Genomic DNA, 18,484 nt, shown 5'->3' with positions numbered 1-18,484 from the left:
GGCTATTGCAGCCTCGACCTGCTGGGCTCCTGCAATCCTTCCACCTCAGCCCTCCAAGTAGCTGGAACTACAGGCATGTGCTACCATACCCAGCTTTTTAAAAAATTTATTGTGGAGACGAGGTCTCACCAAGTTGCCCAGGTGGGTCTCGAACCCGCGGGCTCAGGCAATCCACTGGCCTCAGCCTCCCAAAGTGCTGGGATTACAGGCTGAGCCACCAAGCCCGGCCAGCAATGACTAATTATTAAAGCAATTGAACTATCCATATAATACCCTTACCTTTTAAAGTTCTTTGACTCTAAGACCTGATTTTGTAATTTCTTTTGGAATTTTGCCTGCTTTAGTCCAAAGTCATCACTATTGACTGTGAATCTACTCACAAAACCCCCATCATCCCCTAAGAGGATGTCGTCTCGGCAGAGCTGTTCAGCCAGAGGCACCACACACACACACAGGAGACAGTGGTCCATAGGCTTTATGACAAAATAGTTTTCCTAGAAACAAAAGAATACTTTTAATGAATTGTTACTTTGCTCTATTTAATAAATATTGCCCCTTCTATTTGATATAAGTTTTACTTTCTAATGTTTCTCATTTTAAATACTCCCACAGTGATAAGGAAACTTGGGGAAAAAACTAAACAAACCCAGTTAGCCAAGTAAAAGTTGACGAACGCTCACTATGAACCCAACATTGTGCACCTTTGGGTGTTTCATGGGGTAAATTTACTTCTGTCTCAATAAGTCATGACATCTTCTGATGTCTGACTGTAAATGGCTCTTTTTGGATTTATAAGAAAATAGTAAAGGAAGCATTAAAAGACTCAGATAGTATCAGACTATTGACATGAAACTGGTTGGTAAACATAAAAATCAAATAACAAAGTCCCAACTATTTTACAAGGGTCATCGGGAGAAAAAAATTCTAACATCCAAGTTTATCCAGAAATATTCAGCAAGCATTTGTCAAACTGACTTTGTATTATTGAACAGGTTCACTAGGCTGCACATTTATTGCTCTTCTAAAATTCAGTCTCTACAAATCCATTCAATCAGTCAACAAATATTTATTGAGCACCTCCTATATGCCAAGAACTATTCCTAGCAAACTGTACAATGATTTTCTGACTTTGTGGAGCTACACATCTAGTGGGGGGAAGACAGATGAGTAAAGCTGATCATTTCAGAATATCAGGGAGTACACTTTAAAAAATAAATTACAGTGCTGTGATACAGAGTGACTGAAGAGGTCACTTTAGGTCTCACAGCAAGGAAAAGTAACTTTGATCTGCAACCTGAATTTTTGAGAGGAAGATTAAGAGGAGGTTGAGAGAACTGAGTCTAGAGGAAGAGTAACAGCAAAAAAAAAAAAAAAAAAGATGGAAAAGTCTATGGAGCCTTTTTTCTGGCCAAGACAGAAGGGAATGGGGATGTAAGATGCAAGGATAGCTTGTCTTTGCAGATAGCAAGCAAGAAAGGAAGGAAGTAGGAACGTTTCTAGGTAAAGCTGTAGGTGGAAGGGCCAGAATTTGAAAGAGGACAAATCTGATTATAGACTCAGTTTCCTCAGGAAAAGAGAGGCAAGTCCATTTGGAGGGAGAGGGCTTGAGAAGAAGACTGAAACATTGGTATACTTGTGAGGAGTGGGAGAGTGAGTCGGCAAGGACAAGAAAGAGAATTCAGCTGAATCTGCAGACCCTGAGTTTGTAATGAGCCAAACAGCATGGTTTATGTTTATCTCCCTCCGTGCTTAGCCACTGTGAAGGAGGAAAGAAGAGTTAGAGCACCTATCCAGGCTGAAAAACCTCTGTTGAAGAGAGTGGAGGGTGAGACTGACCAGCTCAGATGATACACCAGAGCATGCAGGTTGGAAAAGAAGAAAAGAGTGAGGGGAAGCAAAGACTGGAAGAAGATGTCTTCAAGGAAAGGGAGGCTTCTATGGGTTTGAAAAGCAAGAGTAAAAACAGGAGAGAGTTAGAAGGAGAAAAGTTACCATCAAAGTCTAGGACACTGGCATTTAGGGTTTTGGAAATTAACACAACATGGTCTTGTAAGACAGTAACACAACACCTGCTAATAAAGTACAGTAAGTATGGTAGCCATGAGGATGTCACTGTGTACTTTTACCTGGGTGACAGAGTGAGACCCTGATACCAAAAAATTAAAAAACTAATAAATTTTTAAAAAGCCTTCAGGAAGCCAGCTAACTTTTCTTTCTTTTTTTTTTGAGTCAGAGTCTCACTCTGTCGCCCAGGCTGGAGTGCAGTAGCACAAACATGGCTTACCACAACCTTGACTTCCTGGATTCAGGCAATCCTTCCACCTCTGCCTGCTGAGTAGCTGGTACTACAGGCACACACCACCATGACCGGGTAATTTTAAAAATTATTTTGTAAAGACAGAGGTCTCACTGTGTTGCCTAGGCTGATCTTGAACTCCTGGGCTTAAGCAATCCTACTGGTTTGGCTTCCCAAAGTGCTGGGATTACAGGTGTGACATACTGCTCTCAGTATACAAAGACATTTTAAAAAATAACCCCAATGCTCAGTGATCTCAGCTCTCCCTGAGCCCCTACTACACTTGCTACTTTGTACTGTATAGTTTGCTCTGCCATCATATCACATGTATATATTATGTTTATTCATGAGAAACTTCAAGACTCAGTTTTGTTTGAGTGTGGAGAACATGTTCATTACTTCTAAATGTCTGTAAATGCTCAATAAATACTGTAGATTGGTTAAGTAGTTACATCTCAGTCACTTGCTGAAGGGTCATCTCATTACATTTCTTTTTTTGTGCCAGAATTAAGCATTTATTTTAGTAATTTTCTTACCTAATGAAGCTGAACTTGAGAGAAAGAATTTTAACTTGATAACATGAGCATACCCAGAAAGATAATTTAGAGAAGGAAGAAAAAAGAAGAGAAGAATTAGATCTCTTTCTCAAAAACAAAATAAAATCCCTCAAATTAAATATACTTTAAATGAAAAGAACATTCTCTTTTTGTAAAGTCCTTTTTCCTACACACTGAAGAACATTCTCTTTTAATCACAGAATATTAATGCTGAACTTGATCTAAAATAGTATTTAGTTAAACCCTCTCATTTTATATATGAAGAAACCAATGCTTAACAGAGAAAGTGGATTGCTCAGATCCTACCAGTACTGAAAAGACAGTCTCACTTCTCTGAGTATTTCTGTTGGCACTGTACCTGGCTGCTCCCCTGGGCTTTATAATCCCAGACAATAATGGTCCTTTCTGTAGTGGCTACGATTCGTTTCAGCTGTGGGAGGTAATCACATCCTGTAATCCAGGAGGTATCCTAATAGACAAGCATAGATGGTAGATATAATACATTTTATTTTATGACATGGTGATAGTTACTAAAGAGTAGGGTAGTTACACTAACAGTCCCATTTTGCTGCCTTATTCGTAGAAGAGGCTTGCAATGCCTCCCATTTGAATGTCTTGAGGAGAGATCTTTTTCCCTTTTTCATTCTACCCTGAGTTTCTCAGCACCATCAGCTGAAAAATGATTCAGCCAGTGATGGAACAGCTCCCTGGAAGCGCCAGGCAGCTGCCAAAGCTTCTTTGTGCAATGTTTACTGCTGTGAGACCACAGGAAGACTAAATTTAGAACAGTGATTAAGCCTCTGGCCCTGCCCTCATGCTAAAACAAAACAAAACAAAACAAAAACACTTTATTGATGATCTGGTCAGTGGTAAGTTGAGGTCAATGAGTCTGTCTTGTGTCTTGCCTAAAGACACCAAGCTGACATGGCCAGGATCTGTGATATCAAAACATACTGCTGAAAGAAACAGTAACGCCCTTTTATGAGTGCTATGTACATTTCAGGCCCTGCCCGAACTCTTTTGTAAAACCAGCTATAAATTTCAATGGATTTTTTTTTTTTCAATTTAAGAAATGGAGGTTGAGAGGATTAAAGAAATCCAGACTCCTTTGCTAGGCAGCATGGCCCGCTTCTTTGTAGTTTAGTGTATTCAGTGCATGCAAGCAGTGAAAAATCAAGCATTCTCCCACCTCTCATAAATCCATAATGGGATTCTACAAGCAAGAATGATTGTAGCTTTACAACATCCGTCTCAGTGTTACTATTCCGATTAGTGATATGGATTATTTATATTATAAAATTTTACCAGAATTTGTAATGTTGCTTTCAAGTTTAAAATAAAGTGTTTTCAAATTATTTCTATTGGCTACCTCCTTGTGGTTCTCACAACTTGGGTTGTGTTCATATTTTACATTCTTTGATAGTGGATGCTCAGTAAACCTTAGAAGGTTTTATATGGTAACGTCCAAGGAGTAACCAGTTTCTAAGCAATTCTCTACAGCAATTTAACCCCAGGAAGGAAGACCTGAGTCTTCTTTGCTGAGTTTTTTTTTTTTTTCATGCCCCGTCCCTTTCAATAAGCTGGTCTAAAGGCTTAGTAATTTACAATCTATGAAACATCTTATAGCAGGCACATCATTGAGACTTTGACTAATTATGGAGGAACTATTATCATAGTTCTTTGATTTTATTAAATATTTTAGAAATGTACTTACGGTAACATTGGTGCTGGTCTGAATTCTCATCTATAAAAAAAGGAAGAGAATAATGAAACCTTGTTGGCACAACGAGTAAAGATGGCAATGCTGGCTCTTAAAACAACACAGTATCTCCTTGGTTTAATCTCACTGACCATTCTACCCTAAGTCTCCTCCCTGTCTGTCCTTCTCCTAAAACATCTGGCTCTGTGGAATAATACACACTATTTGCTTTGAGTATGGTTTATACTTGGCTCATCTGGTGAATTTGCTTTTAAGAGTTTTACTTATTATTGTGTTCTTTCTATATGCAAACTACCTCAACATTCTTTAGTTATGCGGAGCAACATTTGATACCAAAAGTGGAAATGCAAATTAATATTAACAGCAATGGCAGGAGTAGTTAAATGAATGCTAAATAAATCAGTATGAATATAGAAAGATGGAGAAAATAATAGCATTGCTTCATTTGAAAGTTATATCTCCAAGTTAAGGGATTTAAAGGACATTCTATCCAGTGGGCCTCCTGTTTTATGTAATAAGAATCTGTTAAGTGAATATCATGCCCTGGGTACTATTCTAGCTAAGGATCGTAGATTTGTCCCATGCAGAGTCCTAGTATGTATATGAGCAGCCTTTCATACCCTTGAGGCATAGTAATTGCACCCAAGATGAAGGTAAGTAGTTGAAGTATTTCACTGACCTGGTTTCTTTTGCATGTTCAGATGATCTTAAGAAATATCTGGGAAACAACTGCCCAGAAGAAATGGATTATGTGAAATAGAAAAAGTAGATCAGAGAGATCACTAAAGCTGTTAGTCATGGCTACCCGCAGACTGTCTTTCATCTGAAGAGTTCAAAAAGGTTTTTCTAACCAGGGACTTATTTCTAAATGGAAAAAAATGAGTGCTGTAAGGAAGTTGTTGAGAAACAGAACAGAACACCTGTGGTTCCCGCTTCTCTTTCTCTACATTGGTCTTTAGTAGAAGTCACTTGTTTAAAGTCCTCTCAGCTTCTTTAAAGTTTCATAATTCTTATAAATACATTCTAAACTTTTCATATCTAGCTTTTGCAGGAATTTTTATTAATAACATTTACAGTTTATATCACCAAAAAAATCCTTGACCTATATTTCTAACTTTTCTCACACAATGTGTTATCTTATTTGTAAGGCCTGCAATAATCAAAATCATATTCCTGGGGTGCCAACTTCTAAAGTAATTATTTTTTAGCAACATTTTCTCTCCAGCTGTATTATCTTATAAAAACAGGTGTGAAGGTTTGCATGCTTGTGAGTATGTATGTGTGCATCTATAAGCTTTTGTGTGTGTGCATATAAGTAAAGTCTCTGGAAGGGTGATAATGTCACCTCATGTATTTCAAATAATCCCAAGCGATTTTATTATGCAGATCATTATTTTCCTCCTTGCATTACTTTTCAGGTACCATCTTATTAATAGTTCTGTTTTTGAGGAAATAATGGTAAAAGAGAGAGAGAGAGAGAGAGAGAGAGAGAGAGAGAGAGAGAGAGAGAGAGAGAGAGAGAGAAAAGAGAAATAATGTACCAAAGAAAAACAGGTTGAGAAGGTTCTTATATTTAAATGAGGCAAATGTATTTTTGTCTTCACATCGTTTGTTCATAATAGTAATTGCTAACAATTCCTGAGTACTTCCAATGAGGTTGAGCACTAAGTGAGTATTAACTCATTTAAACGGCACAACTATCTTGGGAGGGAGACTCTATGATTCTGAGTAAGGAACCAAGGCCCTGACATATTAAATAACATACACAATCGTAAGTGTTAGTGTTGGGCCAGAACCTGGACTCCACATCCACAATCTGAACCCTCTACTGCCCCACCCCTGGGGCCCAGACAGCCCTCTTTTGTGATGGAAACTTCTGACTGACTGTGACTTCACCTTCTGAAAGACCCTCTGAGCTACAGATTACTGAAGGACTGTAACTTCTAATGGAAAATTGAATCCTGTGGTGATTATTTCAAATATATTTTATTTGCATGAAGCTTGCCTCTAGTTGTTACATAAAAAAGACTCCCACACCTACATGTTCATCACAGCACAATTCGCAATTGCAAAGATGTGGAATCAACCTAAATGCCCATCAACCAATCAGTAGATAATGAAAATGTGGTATGCATACACCACGAAATACTATGCAGCCGTAAAAAAGAATGAAAGAATGTCCTTTGCAGCACCATGGATGGAACTCGAGATCATCATCCTAAGTGAACTGACTCAGAAACAGAAAATCAAACACTGCATGTTCTTACTCACACGTGGGAGCTAAATGGTCACAATGATGGAAGGAATAGACACTGGGGATACCAATTAGGGGGGTGAGGGGAGGGGAGCTAGCATTCAGAAACTACCTATGGGGCACAATGCTTACTATCTGTGGAATGGGGCACCTGAGACTCAATCCCTACCACTACATAGTATGTCCATGTAACGAACACACATGTGTATCTCCTGAATCTAAAATCAAAGGAAAAGAAACAAAATAAAGTCTAATTATACTCCAAAATGAAAAGAAAGCTTGTCTCTAGTTGGAAACTAACTAATAATTGGGATTTTTAAAATAATTAACACCAAATATTCACCTTTTGTTTTCATATATAAATAATATGTAGGATATATCATCATATATTCCATTAAAATCTCTTGTATCTTGGAAATGAAAGTCCAAAACTTATAAAAATAGAGAGAAATGACACTGGTAATAGCAGAGCCTTACATTTATATGGGGATTTATTGTTCATAAAGTATTTCTACATTCATTATCTCAGTTGACCTTCACTAGAGTCCTGTGAGGGAGGACTGGTTCTATTGTCCTCATTCTACAAATGTGAAAAAAGAGATGAAAAAAGGTGTAAGTGGCTCATTAAGTTCCTTATTTAATGCCATTGCTAGTAAAATGGATGGGCTAGAATTCAATGGAATTTTTTCCTCCAAACCCAAAGTCCTCGATGGGACCTTTTATTACTTAGTAGAATGATGACAAAATTACTTGACTGGCTTGTGAGTGCTGAGAAATTATCCAGGATCATCTTTTAATTGTGTTAATGACACATGGTTCAATATAACACCCTGAGGAACCATGCCAGATGCAGTTATCAACCATAAAAATTGTCACAGGGTTCAGCAACCTCCTTATTACTAAATATTTGGCTTTATTTTTTGGAGGAACTCTGAAATATGGTTTATGGTTTCTACTGTACCCGATACATAGGCAGAGAAGAAGGAAGGAAGAAAGGGAGGGAAGAAGCAAGGTGGGGAGGAAGGGACCAAGGGAGGGAGGAAGCCAAGCTTTTAAATTACCCGGTTGTTAAAGACTGTTATTACTCCTTTCTGAGTAGCTGTTATTAGTAAATCCAATTGAGGAACCTTGACAATGCACTTAATCACGTCTCGTCTTCTACTACCTGTCAATGCATAATACTCATTTCAACTTCCAGCAGTAAAGATCCTAAAACTCATTTGTTAAGTTTTTTTTTTAAAGAGGAGAGAAAGAAAACAATGAACTTTTTGTTAGAAAGCCCCAAGTTACCTAAAAATTAAAGCAGGATAAAACCATAAAAACCAGCAACTGTTCCTTTTTAATTATTCCCAGAAATACTAATGTGATTATATAGAATTTTCCAACTAAATGTGGTACATGAATTCCCAAAGAAAATATGTACACTTGTGAGAGAATGAGTTTTCTAAACATCTTTTGAAATCATTTCTATTTTGAGATTTGATACATTTCTTGGGAACCCTTTCTTTGAACTGTCACCATTGTAGTTTACACATAATAAAAACCTAATACTATCTTGGGCTTTCAGTATCAAAGAACAAAACTATTTCAATGATGTCATTTAGACTTTTTTTTAACTTTGCGCATTTTGGAAAAAAACAAAACACTAGACACTTTCATCTTTGTATAACCATGGACTGAAAAATAATGTCATATATATTGGATTTCTTCCAGGGTGTTTAATGTTTATAATTGCAAACTCTCCGGGAAGAAAGACAGGTAAACAGATCTCATACTCGAGTATTACCACCCTCACCGATGCCACTCAACAGATAATATATTGTCCCCAAGAGGGTTGTAAGTTAGTTGTTGAAGGGAATGTGAATAAGTCTTACTATTTTTGTATATAAAGAATAGATATACATATGGTACATAATAAGATACACTTAATAATTAATATCTGAGGTATTGAAATGTCATGGAGCAGGATAGGGTAGAGGGGAAGGCAATTAGGGAAAAAAATATCTTAAAGGGCTCCTGAGGGTTCAGTAATTAAAAAAAGATTGAAATACGGTCCTATTGCAGGTCTCTATCATTCTTTCTGCTTCTACTCCTTCCGCCCTTTACTTCAACATAAAGTATAGCTCACATCACGCCTTTCCTCTATCTTTAACCCTCTGTAGCTTGTTGTCTCACTCAGAAGTCTCCTGCAGAGCCTACCAGACTCTATACATGTGTCTGGTGTTCTCACTCCCACTGTTGCCTCTCCAGCCTCATCTCTTACTACACTCCCCACTATCTGTTCTCTCCTTCAGGTCCTTTTCACCTTTTCAGTGGAGACTTCCTTGACTTACCTATTTAACACCATGCTCCCATCCCCAAACCAACTTCTCCTACACACATTCCTGTTTTATTTTTTAAAAAATTTTGCCTCCCCCACCTTGGGGAAGTGAATCTTCTCTCTCCCTTCTCTTGCTCTCTTTAATTTACTTTTATATAAACTTTTCTTTCTTTGCCTCAAAAAAAATTTTTAAGAAAACATAATTCCTTAAAAAAAAAAAATTGGAGACTCCAAAGGGGGAGTGTGGGAAGAAGAAGAAGGCTGAAAAATCACCTATTGGGTAAAATGTGCACCAGTAGGGGTGATGGGAACACTTAAACTCCAGATTTCTTCACCACTATACAAAGCAGACATGTAACCAACCATTTTGTACCCCTGAAGCTATTGAAATAAGATTTTTTAAAAAAAGAATAAAATGCAAAAAAAAAAAAAAAAAGAGCTGAAAGTCTGACTGCCATTTACTAGCTGTAAGAGTCTAATTAAGGTACCCACTCGCAGAGCCTCAGCTGCCTCATTTGTATAGCAATAATGGTATAAAATTTCTATATCTTATGGGGTGGTTGTAAAACCAAGAATATATGTGAAATGTCCAGCATCTTGTCAAGCAATTTTGGTGCTCAATAAATACAAGCTATTATTATTTTTTAAAATACATCAAAATAAAAATATTTTAAAAGAAATATGATTTCATTTGGTACTTGAGCATGCATTATCAAGGTACTACTGTAGAGAAGATTAACTGGAGGTCTGAGCTTTTCAGGAAAATGTGAATTTTTTTCCCCTGATATTCCCTATTTAGTGTCCTTGAGAACAATGATATTTCAATTCCAACTATAGTGGAATTTCTTCTGATACTACATATGAAGCTTGTAGAGTTGAGTTTTCACAGCATTCATGGGCTCTTGACTTACTACTGAAAGGAATTTCAGAGGGGCCAGCAAAGTTGTTTTTTTTTTTAATTATTCATAAAAGAAAGAGAGGGAAAGAGAGATTCATGTCAGGGACCTGGCATGGGCAGGTCTCTTGAAAAAGAAAAACTGTGCTTTTGCTCTTGACTAAAAGCTTGATATATTTTCATAATAATTGACATACTAAAGAGGATGGGCTACAGATATCTGCTATGGAGAGATCTCTCCACCTCTGATGGGTAGTCTTTTCCTAAAAAATGCACTTTGCTTTGATAGGCTGACTAGCCAGACTCTGTGACTATGAGCTTATAGGTGGTCTGATTAATATTTTTACACCTCTGATAAGCTAAGGGATGGGATTGAGTCTTTTACCTTCATCAGAGAACTTGAAGGGTTTTTAGTAATTATTATGCTAAAACATGAACTGAAAGGTCAGGTTGTACGATTTTTACATCTTGACGGGCTTTTGAATGAACTGAGGGGATAGAGTGGACTGGAGGGTCCACATTCCAGCCTGGCCTGCAGAAAAGATTTTTGGACATTTATTTATTTTAAACTAAAAACTGTCTATAAGAAATTTATCTATCTAACCTACACTAACTACCCTACCTCAAAACTATGACTCCCACCCCCAATTATAAAGTATTGAGCAAGTAAATAAAATAAAATAATATATTTTAAAAATTAAGTTAAAATTTTTTTGAGTAAGAGTCTCACTCTGTCACTCAGGCTGGAGGGCAGTGGCATGCTCATGGCCACTTCAGCCTTGACCTGCTGGACTTAGGTGATCCTTCCACCTCAGCCTTCCAAGTAGCTGGAACTACAGGCACACATCACCACGCTTGGCTAATTTTTTGATTTATTATAGAGATGGAGTCTCACCAAGTTTCCCAGGTTGATCTCAAACCCATGGGCTCAAGCAATTCTATCACCTCAGCCTCCCAAAGTGCTAGGATTATAGGCGTGAGCCAATGAGGCCGGCCTAATTAAAAAATATTCTATGGAAATATTATATTCCTAATATTTATTCTTGAGAGAAATATTAAAACCCATACTAATTTAGAAGGGAAATTAAAAGATATCACCTGAAATGACAATTCGCTCTTTCCTAGACACAAGGAAAACCAAATTTTCTTCATCTATCTGGGAAGCTAGAGAATCTTCTTCAGAGGAGAAGTATCCAAAGATCTAAAATATCAAACATCACATATAAACATGCATGATATCTTGGAATCGGTTATAAAACAGATTTGAAGTTGACTGAATTTTAAGTCTAATTTGGATTAACAGGAAATGGAAACACCTTGCTTTATAAATGTCAGAGTCTGCCATACCAAGAGGAGACAGTTTAATATATTCAACAAACTGTAGGGTGATGGTACATGATTTTTGAACAGTCACTGATTTCTCTTTTCAATGGAAAAACCGATGTACCAGGCTGATGTTCCTGCTCATACTGACAGACCTATTGGGAGCTGGCATTTAATGATTTGGAAATAGATTCAATTTTCATCATGCTGGGCCCCAGTTAAGATCCTTGACAATGAATTTGGTCACTCTCAAGTAACTATCTTACCCATTTTCCATGAATCTTTCAGTGCCAGATTTAAAAAAAATCCCTGTTATTAGGGGAAGTTTTGGAATTTAAGAGACTGTACAGTTTCTTTATTTAATCCTTCCAAATACTACTCTCTAGGCATGCATGAGAATAAATTACTATAAACATATTCTGAAGAAGAGCTTTTTATTTGTGAATAAATGGTCAAATTATATAATTCCAAGAAATTTGGAAAATAAGATAGCTGTTCTTCAATTGTCTTATTAACTGATAAACAAATACAATTCCTATACATTAATGAGAGAATTAAAAATAATTATGTATTTAAAATTCTTTTTAATAAGTGAAATGATTGTGAATTCGCACTTAGTTAATATATTAGTATATCTCATAAAGTTGAACGAATAGGATGAACTGTGGAGTGCTTCTGAAATATCAGTGTGCATACGAACCACTCAGGAATCCTGTTAAAATGTGGATTTTTCTTCAGTAGGTCTGGGTTGAAGTCTGAGAATCTGCATTTCTAACAAGGTTCTCATGAGAGACCAGATTTTGAGTTTAAAGGAACTAGTAACTAAATGACTTAGTTGAGAATAAATCAAAGCCAACTATGCACCAATCTGCTTTGTTTTTGTTTTTGTTTTGAGTCAGAGTCTCTTTCTGTCATTTAGGCTAGAGAACATGCCTCCAACTCCTGGGCTCAGGCAATTCTTCCTCAGCCTCCCCAGTAGCTGAGACTAACGGCACATGCCAACACACCTGGTTAATTTTTTGATTTTCTATAGAGTCAAGGTCTCACTATGTTGCCTAGGCTGGTCTCAAACTCCTGCACTCAAGCAACCCTCCCGCCTTGGCCTCCCAAAGTGCTAGGATTAGAAACATGGGCCACCGCACCCAGCCTCAATTTGTTTTAATAATTTTTTAAATTTTGGTACCAGACGATGGTTTAGAATTATATTTTAATATATGTCCTTTCATCAGTTAATTCACAAGTGTTACTACTTCTTCCTATACACTCTTCTACATTCAAATCTCCCAACATACAATTGCCCTAATAATTCCTACAATTAGATTCCATTCTGTGGGAAAATTAGGTTCATCAAGACTTTCTTGTATTTTTCCTTTCTTTTTACCTCAAAATTAGCACCCAATAACAACTTAACTAATTTATTATCTTTTTGGAAATCACTACTAATTTTCAAAATATGAACAAACCTGTAGATTTAATATCAAATTCCCTCTGAAGGATTGAGAAAAAAAGGAAGAAAAGTTCTTTTTTTTTTAATGTTGGAGTCTCACTCTGTCGCCCAGAGTGGAGTGCAGTGGCCGCTCCCGGCCACCTCAGCCTCGACCTGCTGGGCTCCGGCGATCCTTCCACCTCAGCCTCCAAGTAGCTGGAACTACAGGAGTGCTACCATGCCCGGCTGATTTTTTGATTTATTGTAGAGATGAGGTCCCGCTGCCCAGGCAATCCACTCACCTCAGCCTCCCAAAGGCACAGGATTACAGGCTGAGCCACCGAGCCCAGCAAGAAAAGTACTTTTAATAGATTTACATTGGCGTGGACAGGAAGCTTTTGTCACTGCAATCTCTTTGTCATCACTCATTGATACATTATCCGGTTAATAGTTACATATTGACCTGTCCTTTATCTCTGTATCATTTGAACCCACAATATGGCCTTATGGCAAAGAGTATGTACTACTGAATCAGACCATCCAGTGTCTGGGCTCAGGTTCGACACTATGTGATACTCAGAACTTGAACAAGTACCTTTACCTCTAGACATCTCAATGACATCATCAGTAAGATTTTTTAAAGAACTCAGTTTTGCTTTGTTTTGTTTTAATGAGGTTAAAATGACACAATGCCTATAAAGCATTTTACACTGTGCCTGGTACACAGTAACCGTTTAAAAACGTAAGCTATAGTTATCATTAGAAATCCTAGAAGGCCCATGGGAGAGGGAAGAAAATAAATTATAAATTATATCCTGACCACAGCCACTAATGAGAAAAGTAGGCTCTCATTAAGGGTAGTACTTTAAAACTGTCTGTCCTCTTAAGGATGAAACTGGTTTTTCTGATAAGAAAGACCAGTCAGGCAGGCACTGTGATACATTAATGGTAAGAAAATTTGCCAGGAAAATTGTATGACTTCTACAGCAATTGGAAATGAGAGGGATAGTCAGCCTCTTGCCACTTCTAACTCGTCATTTCCCTATGGGCTCTGCTTTCTTTCTTACTCAGTTTAGAATTGGTGGCCTGTGACCTCAATCAGCATTTCCACAGTCCTTCATGGCTTCATATCACTGCACGTGCCAGGGAAGACACTTTACCACTGTGTGACTCCAACTGCCTGCATTTATTACACCCACACTCCTATGGCTGATCAACCCACAGAGAAAATCTCCCAGCCCCATGGATGGGGTCACCAATCATTCTTGAGTTCCAACCTCCTGGGGCTACAGTGCCACCTAGCCATCGTTTCATTCTTCCTTAGGAGTTCTTTTCCACTGTCCACAGAAATGATGTCAAGCATCCTCCACTCTCATCAAACATGTGACTCCACTTTCTTGCCACTTTCAGTAGCTGACCTGATCTCCTACTTCAGATGCTAGTAGAATCTACCAGATAAGAGCTTTCTCATCTACTTGCCACTCTACTTACAAACCAATCTGGTCTGGGATTCATCTTTTCTTTCTTCTGTTTTAAAGGAAGATATGTTTCTTTTTTTCCCATGCTAATTCCTCCACCCGTTCTCTGTATCCGATCCGCTTTCACCTCTTCAGAGTTTTGCCTCTTCCTTCTTTCCTCACTATCTCCGAGCTCTCCTTTTCTACTGAATTTTCTTTTCAGCCTTTAGAAATGTTCAAATCTTTCCCATTTTAAAAACAAAACATACAAAAATAAAACTCTTTCAAAGTCAATTATAGATAATGCGGTAATCCTTAGTCCTTTCTCTACTTTTGTCTTCTCCAGCTTCCTTCTCCAATTGCTGCACCTCCTTATATTTTGCATTCCTCTTACAGTTACATTTTGTCTTCTGCTGGTTGTAACAGCAGACATACTCTTTGAACTTTGACACTTTTTCCTATGAATTAGTTGTCTATTGCTGCCAAAACAAATGACCACAAACATAGTGATTTAAAACAATGCCAGTTTATTAGCTCTTAGATCAGTAGGTTAGAAGTCCAATATAGATCTCATTTTCCTAAAACCAAGGTAGCAGTAGAGATGTGTTCTTTGCTGGAGACTTTGGATAAAGAATCTATGTCCAAGCTCATTCAGACTGTTAACCTGAGGTCTGTTTCCTTGATGGCCATCAACTGTGGCTGCCCTTAGCTTCTAGAGGTCTCTATCCAGTCCTAGTAGGTAGGCCCTTACATCTCAATAACAGCAAAGGAGTTTCAAGTCCTCCTCATAGTTGGAATCTCTCTTCTGTCTTTCTCTTCTGCTTTTACAGGCTCATGCGATTACTTTGGACTCTCTCAGATAATCCAGGATAATATCCCCATATTAACGTCAAATGATTAGTACCTTAATTCCATCTGCAAGGCCCCTTCACAGCAGTACCTAGATTTGTGTTTGACTGAATAACTAGGAGGCAGGAATCTGGAAGGAGAGGGTATCTTTCAAATTCTGCGTATCACTCTCTTTTTATAAGGACAACTACATACAATTTAAATTGCTTGTGCAAAACAAACAATATTAGCAGTGAAATTAACCTCAGACAATAATTTTCAGATAATAATGTATGCTGCATCTATGTTAATTAGTTCCAATGTTTCTTCAGGGGTGGTGGGAAAAACCCACACCATATGTGCTATTATCTAATTTGAAATAACTTTCAATATATCTATAAAACCTACAATGAAATAACAGTTTACAGGCTGTAATTTAACTTGATTTATAATGTCTGTGTAATTTTTGTGGAGGAAGTAAAACCTGAGCTGGACATAATAAGAAAGGACCAATCCGAACTCTCAGAAATGAATAATTCTTTCCTGGAATTTAAAAAAAAAAAAAAAAAGCAAGCCTCAACAACAGAATAGACGAGGCAGAGGAAAGAATCTCAGAGCCTGAGATTGATAAATGTTAGCAATGAAATTAACCGAATGATTGTTACAACTGAATGTCTAAACTAACCCAGTCTGACAAAAACAAGAAAAGGTTCAGGAAGAATGAGTAAAGCCTATGAGAGGTTTGGAATATGTAAAGAGACCAAATCCATGGTTGATTGGCATTCCTGAGAGAGAAGGGGTAAGAACACCCTGGGACTTCCAAGATATCATCCAAGAAAACTTCCCCTATCTTGCTAGAAGGGCAACCATGTAGACACAAGAGATTCCTGCAAGAAAATTCCTGCAAGGAATTATCCCCAAGACACATAATAAACCATCTCCCCAATGTGAGCATGAAGGAAACAACCCTAAAGGCAGATAGAAGAGACAGACTACCTACCAGGGAAGACTTATCAGAATTTCACCAGACTTCTCAGCAGAAACCTTATAAGCCAGAAGGGACTGAGGTCCAATCTTTGACATTCTTAAAGAAAAGAAACTTCCACCAAGAATTTCCTATCCTGCCAAACTAAGCTTCATTAACAAAGGAGAATTAAAATCCTTCCTAGAAGCTGGACTCGGTGGCTCAGCCTGTAATCCCGCGCCTGAGGGAGACTGAGGTGAGTGGATTGCCTGAGCCCGCAGGTTCGAGACCCGCCTGGGCAGCCAGACCTCATCTCTACAATAAATCAAAAAATCAGCTGGGCGTGGTAGCGCATGCCTAGTAATTCCGGCTATTCGGAAGGCTGAGGCGGAAGGATCGCCGGAGCCCAGCAGGTCGAGGCTGCGGTGGCTGGGAGCAGCCACTGCACCCCAGTCTAGGCGACAGAGTGAGACTCCAACTCAAAAAAAAAAAAAAAATCCTTCCTAGATATCCAACATTTAAGAGAATATGTGACCTCCAGATCAACCCCTTAGGAGATGCATACATTCTGGGCACAAAAACAAAAGAATGGTTCCACCGAACGCAAAAGCATAGGCAAGCATAAAGTTTACAGACCATACAAATCAACCACCAAGCCTAAAAAGAAAATCACCCTCTTAATAACAATATGACAGGAACAACCCCCAATAGCAATAATTCACTTAAATTGGAACAGACTGAACATATCACCCAAAAGGCATAGAGTGTGAATTGGATAAAGAAGCATGATCCATCCTCCTGCTGCCTTCAGGAAACCCATTTCACTGCAAATGACAACCACAGGCTCAGGGTAAAGTGCTGGAGAAAGATCATCCAGGCAAATAGAAAATAAAAAAAGCAGAAGTATCTATTATTATATGAGGCAAAACAGGCTTTAAACCAATAAAAGTAATAAAAAAAAAGATACTGAACAATACTACATAAGAATAAAAAGTTCAATCCATCAACAAGAAAATCCATCTTAAATATATACACACCCAACATAGGAGCACCCAGATTTATAAAACAATTGCTAATGAAGCTAAGAAAGACAAAGTCATACAATTTAATATCCCACTAACATCCTTAGATGGTTTATCAAGGCAAAAATTTAATAAGGAAATCTGGAACCTTAACTCAATATTCAATCAAGTGAGCCTAATAGACATCTGCAGAACACTTCACCCAGTAACCAGAGAATATACATTCTTCTCACCAGCACATGGAACATACTCTAAGATCAATGACAAACTTAAACATAAACTATGCATGAACAAATTTCAAAAGATCAAACTCATCCAAGCATCTTCTCAGACCACACTGGTACAAAAATAAATATAATCACCAATAGGAACCCTCCAAAACTGACCCTGAAGAAACACAAAAAATTCTCAGAAATTACTAGGAACACTTGTATACAAATAAACTGTAAGATCTAGAAAGAAATAGAGGAAATCCCATCATCACTTAACCTCCCAAGATTGAAACAGGAAGAATTTAAAGCCCTAAAATGATCAGTAACAATCCAAGAAATTGACTGAGTAATAAGAACTCTTCCCACCAAAAGAAGCCCTGGGCCAGATGATTTCTGGGATGAATGCTATAAGACATACAAGGAAGAGCTGACGCCAATCCTATTGAGAGTATTCCAAGCAATCGAGAAGGAAGGAATTCTCCCTAGCTCATTCTATGAAGCCAATATCATCCCAATATCCCCAAATAGCAAAGACCCAACAGGGAAAGAAAACTACAGGTCAATTTCTCCGATGAATATAGATGAAAAAATTCTCTACAAGATTCTAGAAAATCTCATCCAACAGCATATTTCAAGGATCATCCATTAAGACTAGGTGAGCTTCATTCCTGGGATGTAGAACTGATTCAATACATGCAAATCAACAAACATAATCCATCACATAAACTGGTATAAAACCAAGAACAACATGAAGAAAAAGAATTTGATAAAATCCAAAAGCCCTTCTTGATAAAAATCCTCAAACACCTGGAAATCAAAGGAACATTTCTCTAAATAATTAGACCCATCAATGACAAATCTGCAGTCAACATCAAACTTAATGGGTAGAGGCTAAAAGCATTCCCCCTAAGAACTGGAACAAGTCAAGGATATTCATTCTCACCCTTCCTATTTAACATCATACTAGAAGTCATAGCCAGAGAAAATTGGCAGGAGAAAGAAATCAAGGGTGTCCAAATAGGAGAAGAGGAAGTTGTTACCTCTTTTCAGATGATATGATTCTATACCTTCAAAACCCTATACCTTGAAAAACCTCCTCACACTGATAAACAATTTAGGTAAAATCTTGATATACAAAATGTATGCATTAAACACAGTTGCATTTTTTTTTTTTTTGAGTTGGAGTCTCACTCTGTCGCCCAGACTCGAG

General features: G+C 37.7%; 1 protein-coding gene across 1 annotated transcript in view; it reads right to left on the bottom strand.

Moving 5' to 3' along the window:
• WDR64 (WD repeat domain 64) overlaps positions 1-18,484 on the bottom strand; it is a gene marked incomplete at its 3' end in the record, with an annotated part of 108,357 nt that overhangs the window by 73,215 nt on the left and 16,658 nt on the right. The window contains exons 3-7 of the mRNA XM_008063895.1: positions 11,141-11,243; positions 7,889-7,992; positions 4,568-4,597; positions 3,212-3,322; positions 280-494 (exon numbers count right to left, since the gene is read on the bottom strand). Of these exons, the coding sequence (XP_008062086.1) occupies positions 280-494; positions 3,212-3,322; positions 4,568-4,597; positions 7,889-7,992; positions 11,141-11,243 (563 nt within the window). The remainder of the gene's footprint in view (positions 1-279; positions 495-3,211; positions 3,323-4,567; positions 4,598-7,888; positions 7,993-11,140; positions 11,244-18,484) is intronic.

This window comes from Carlito syrichta, unplaced genomic scaffold (genome assembly GCF_000164805.1).
Source record: "Carlito syrichta isolate Samal-C Ts95f unplaced genomic scaffold, Tarsius_syrichta-2.0.1 Scaffold307123, whole genome shotgun sequence".
In the NCBI taxonomy this organism is placed as follows: Eukaryota; Metazoa; Chordata; class Mammalia; order Primates; family Tarsiidae; genus Carlito; species Carlito syrichta.
The sequence above is the reverse complement of the archived record's forward strand: the minus strand, read 5'-3'. Positions and strand labels throughout refer to the sequence as shown.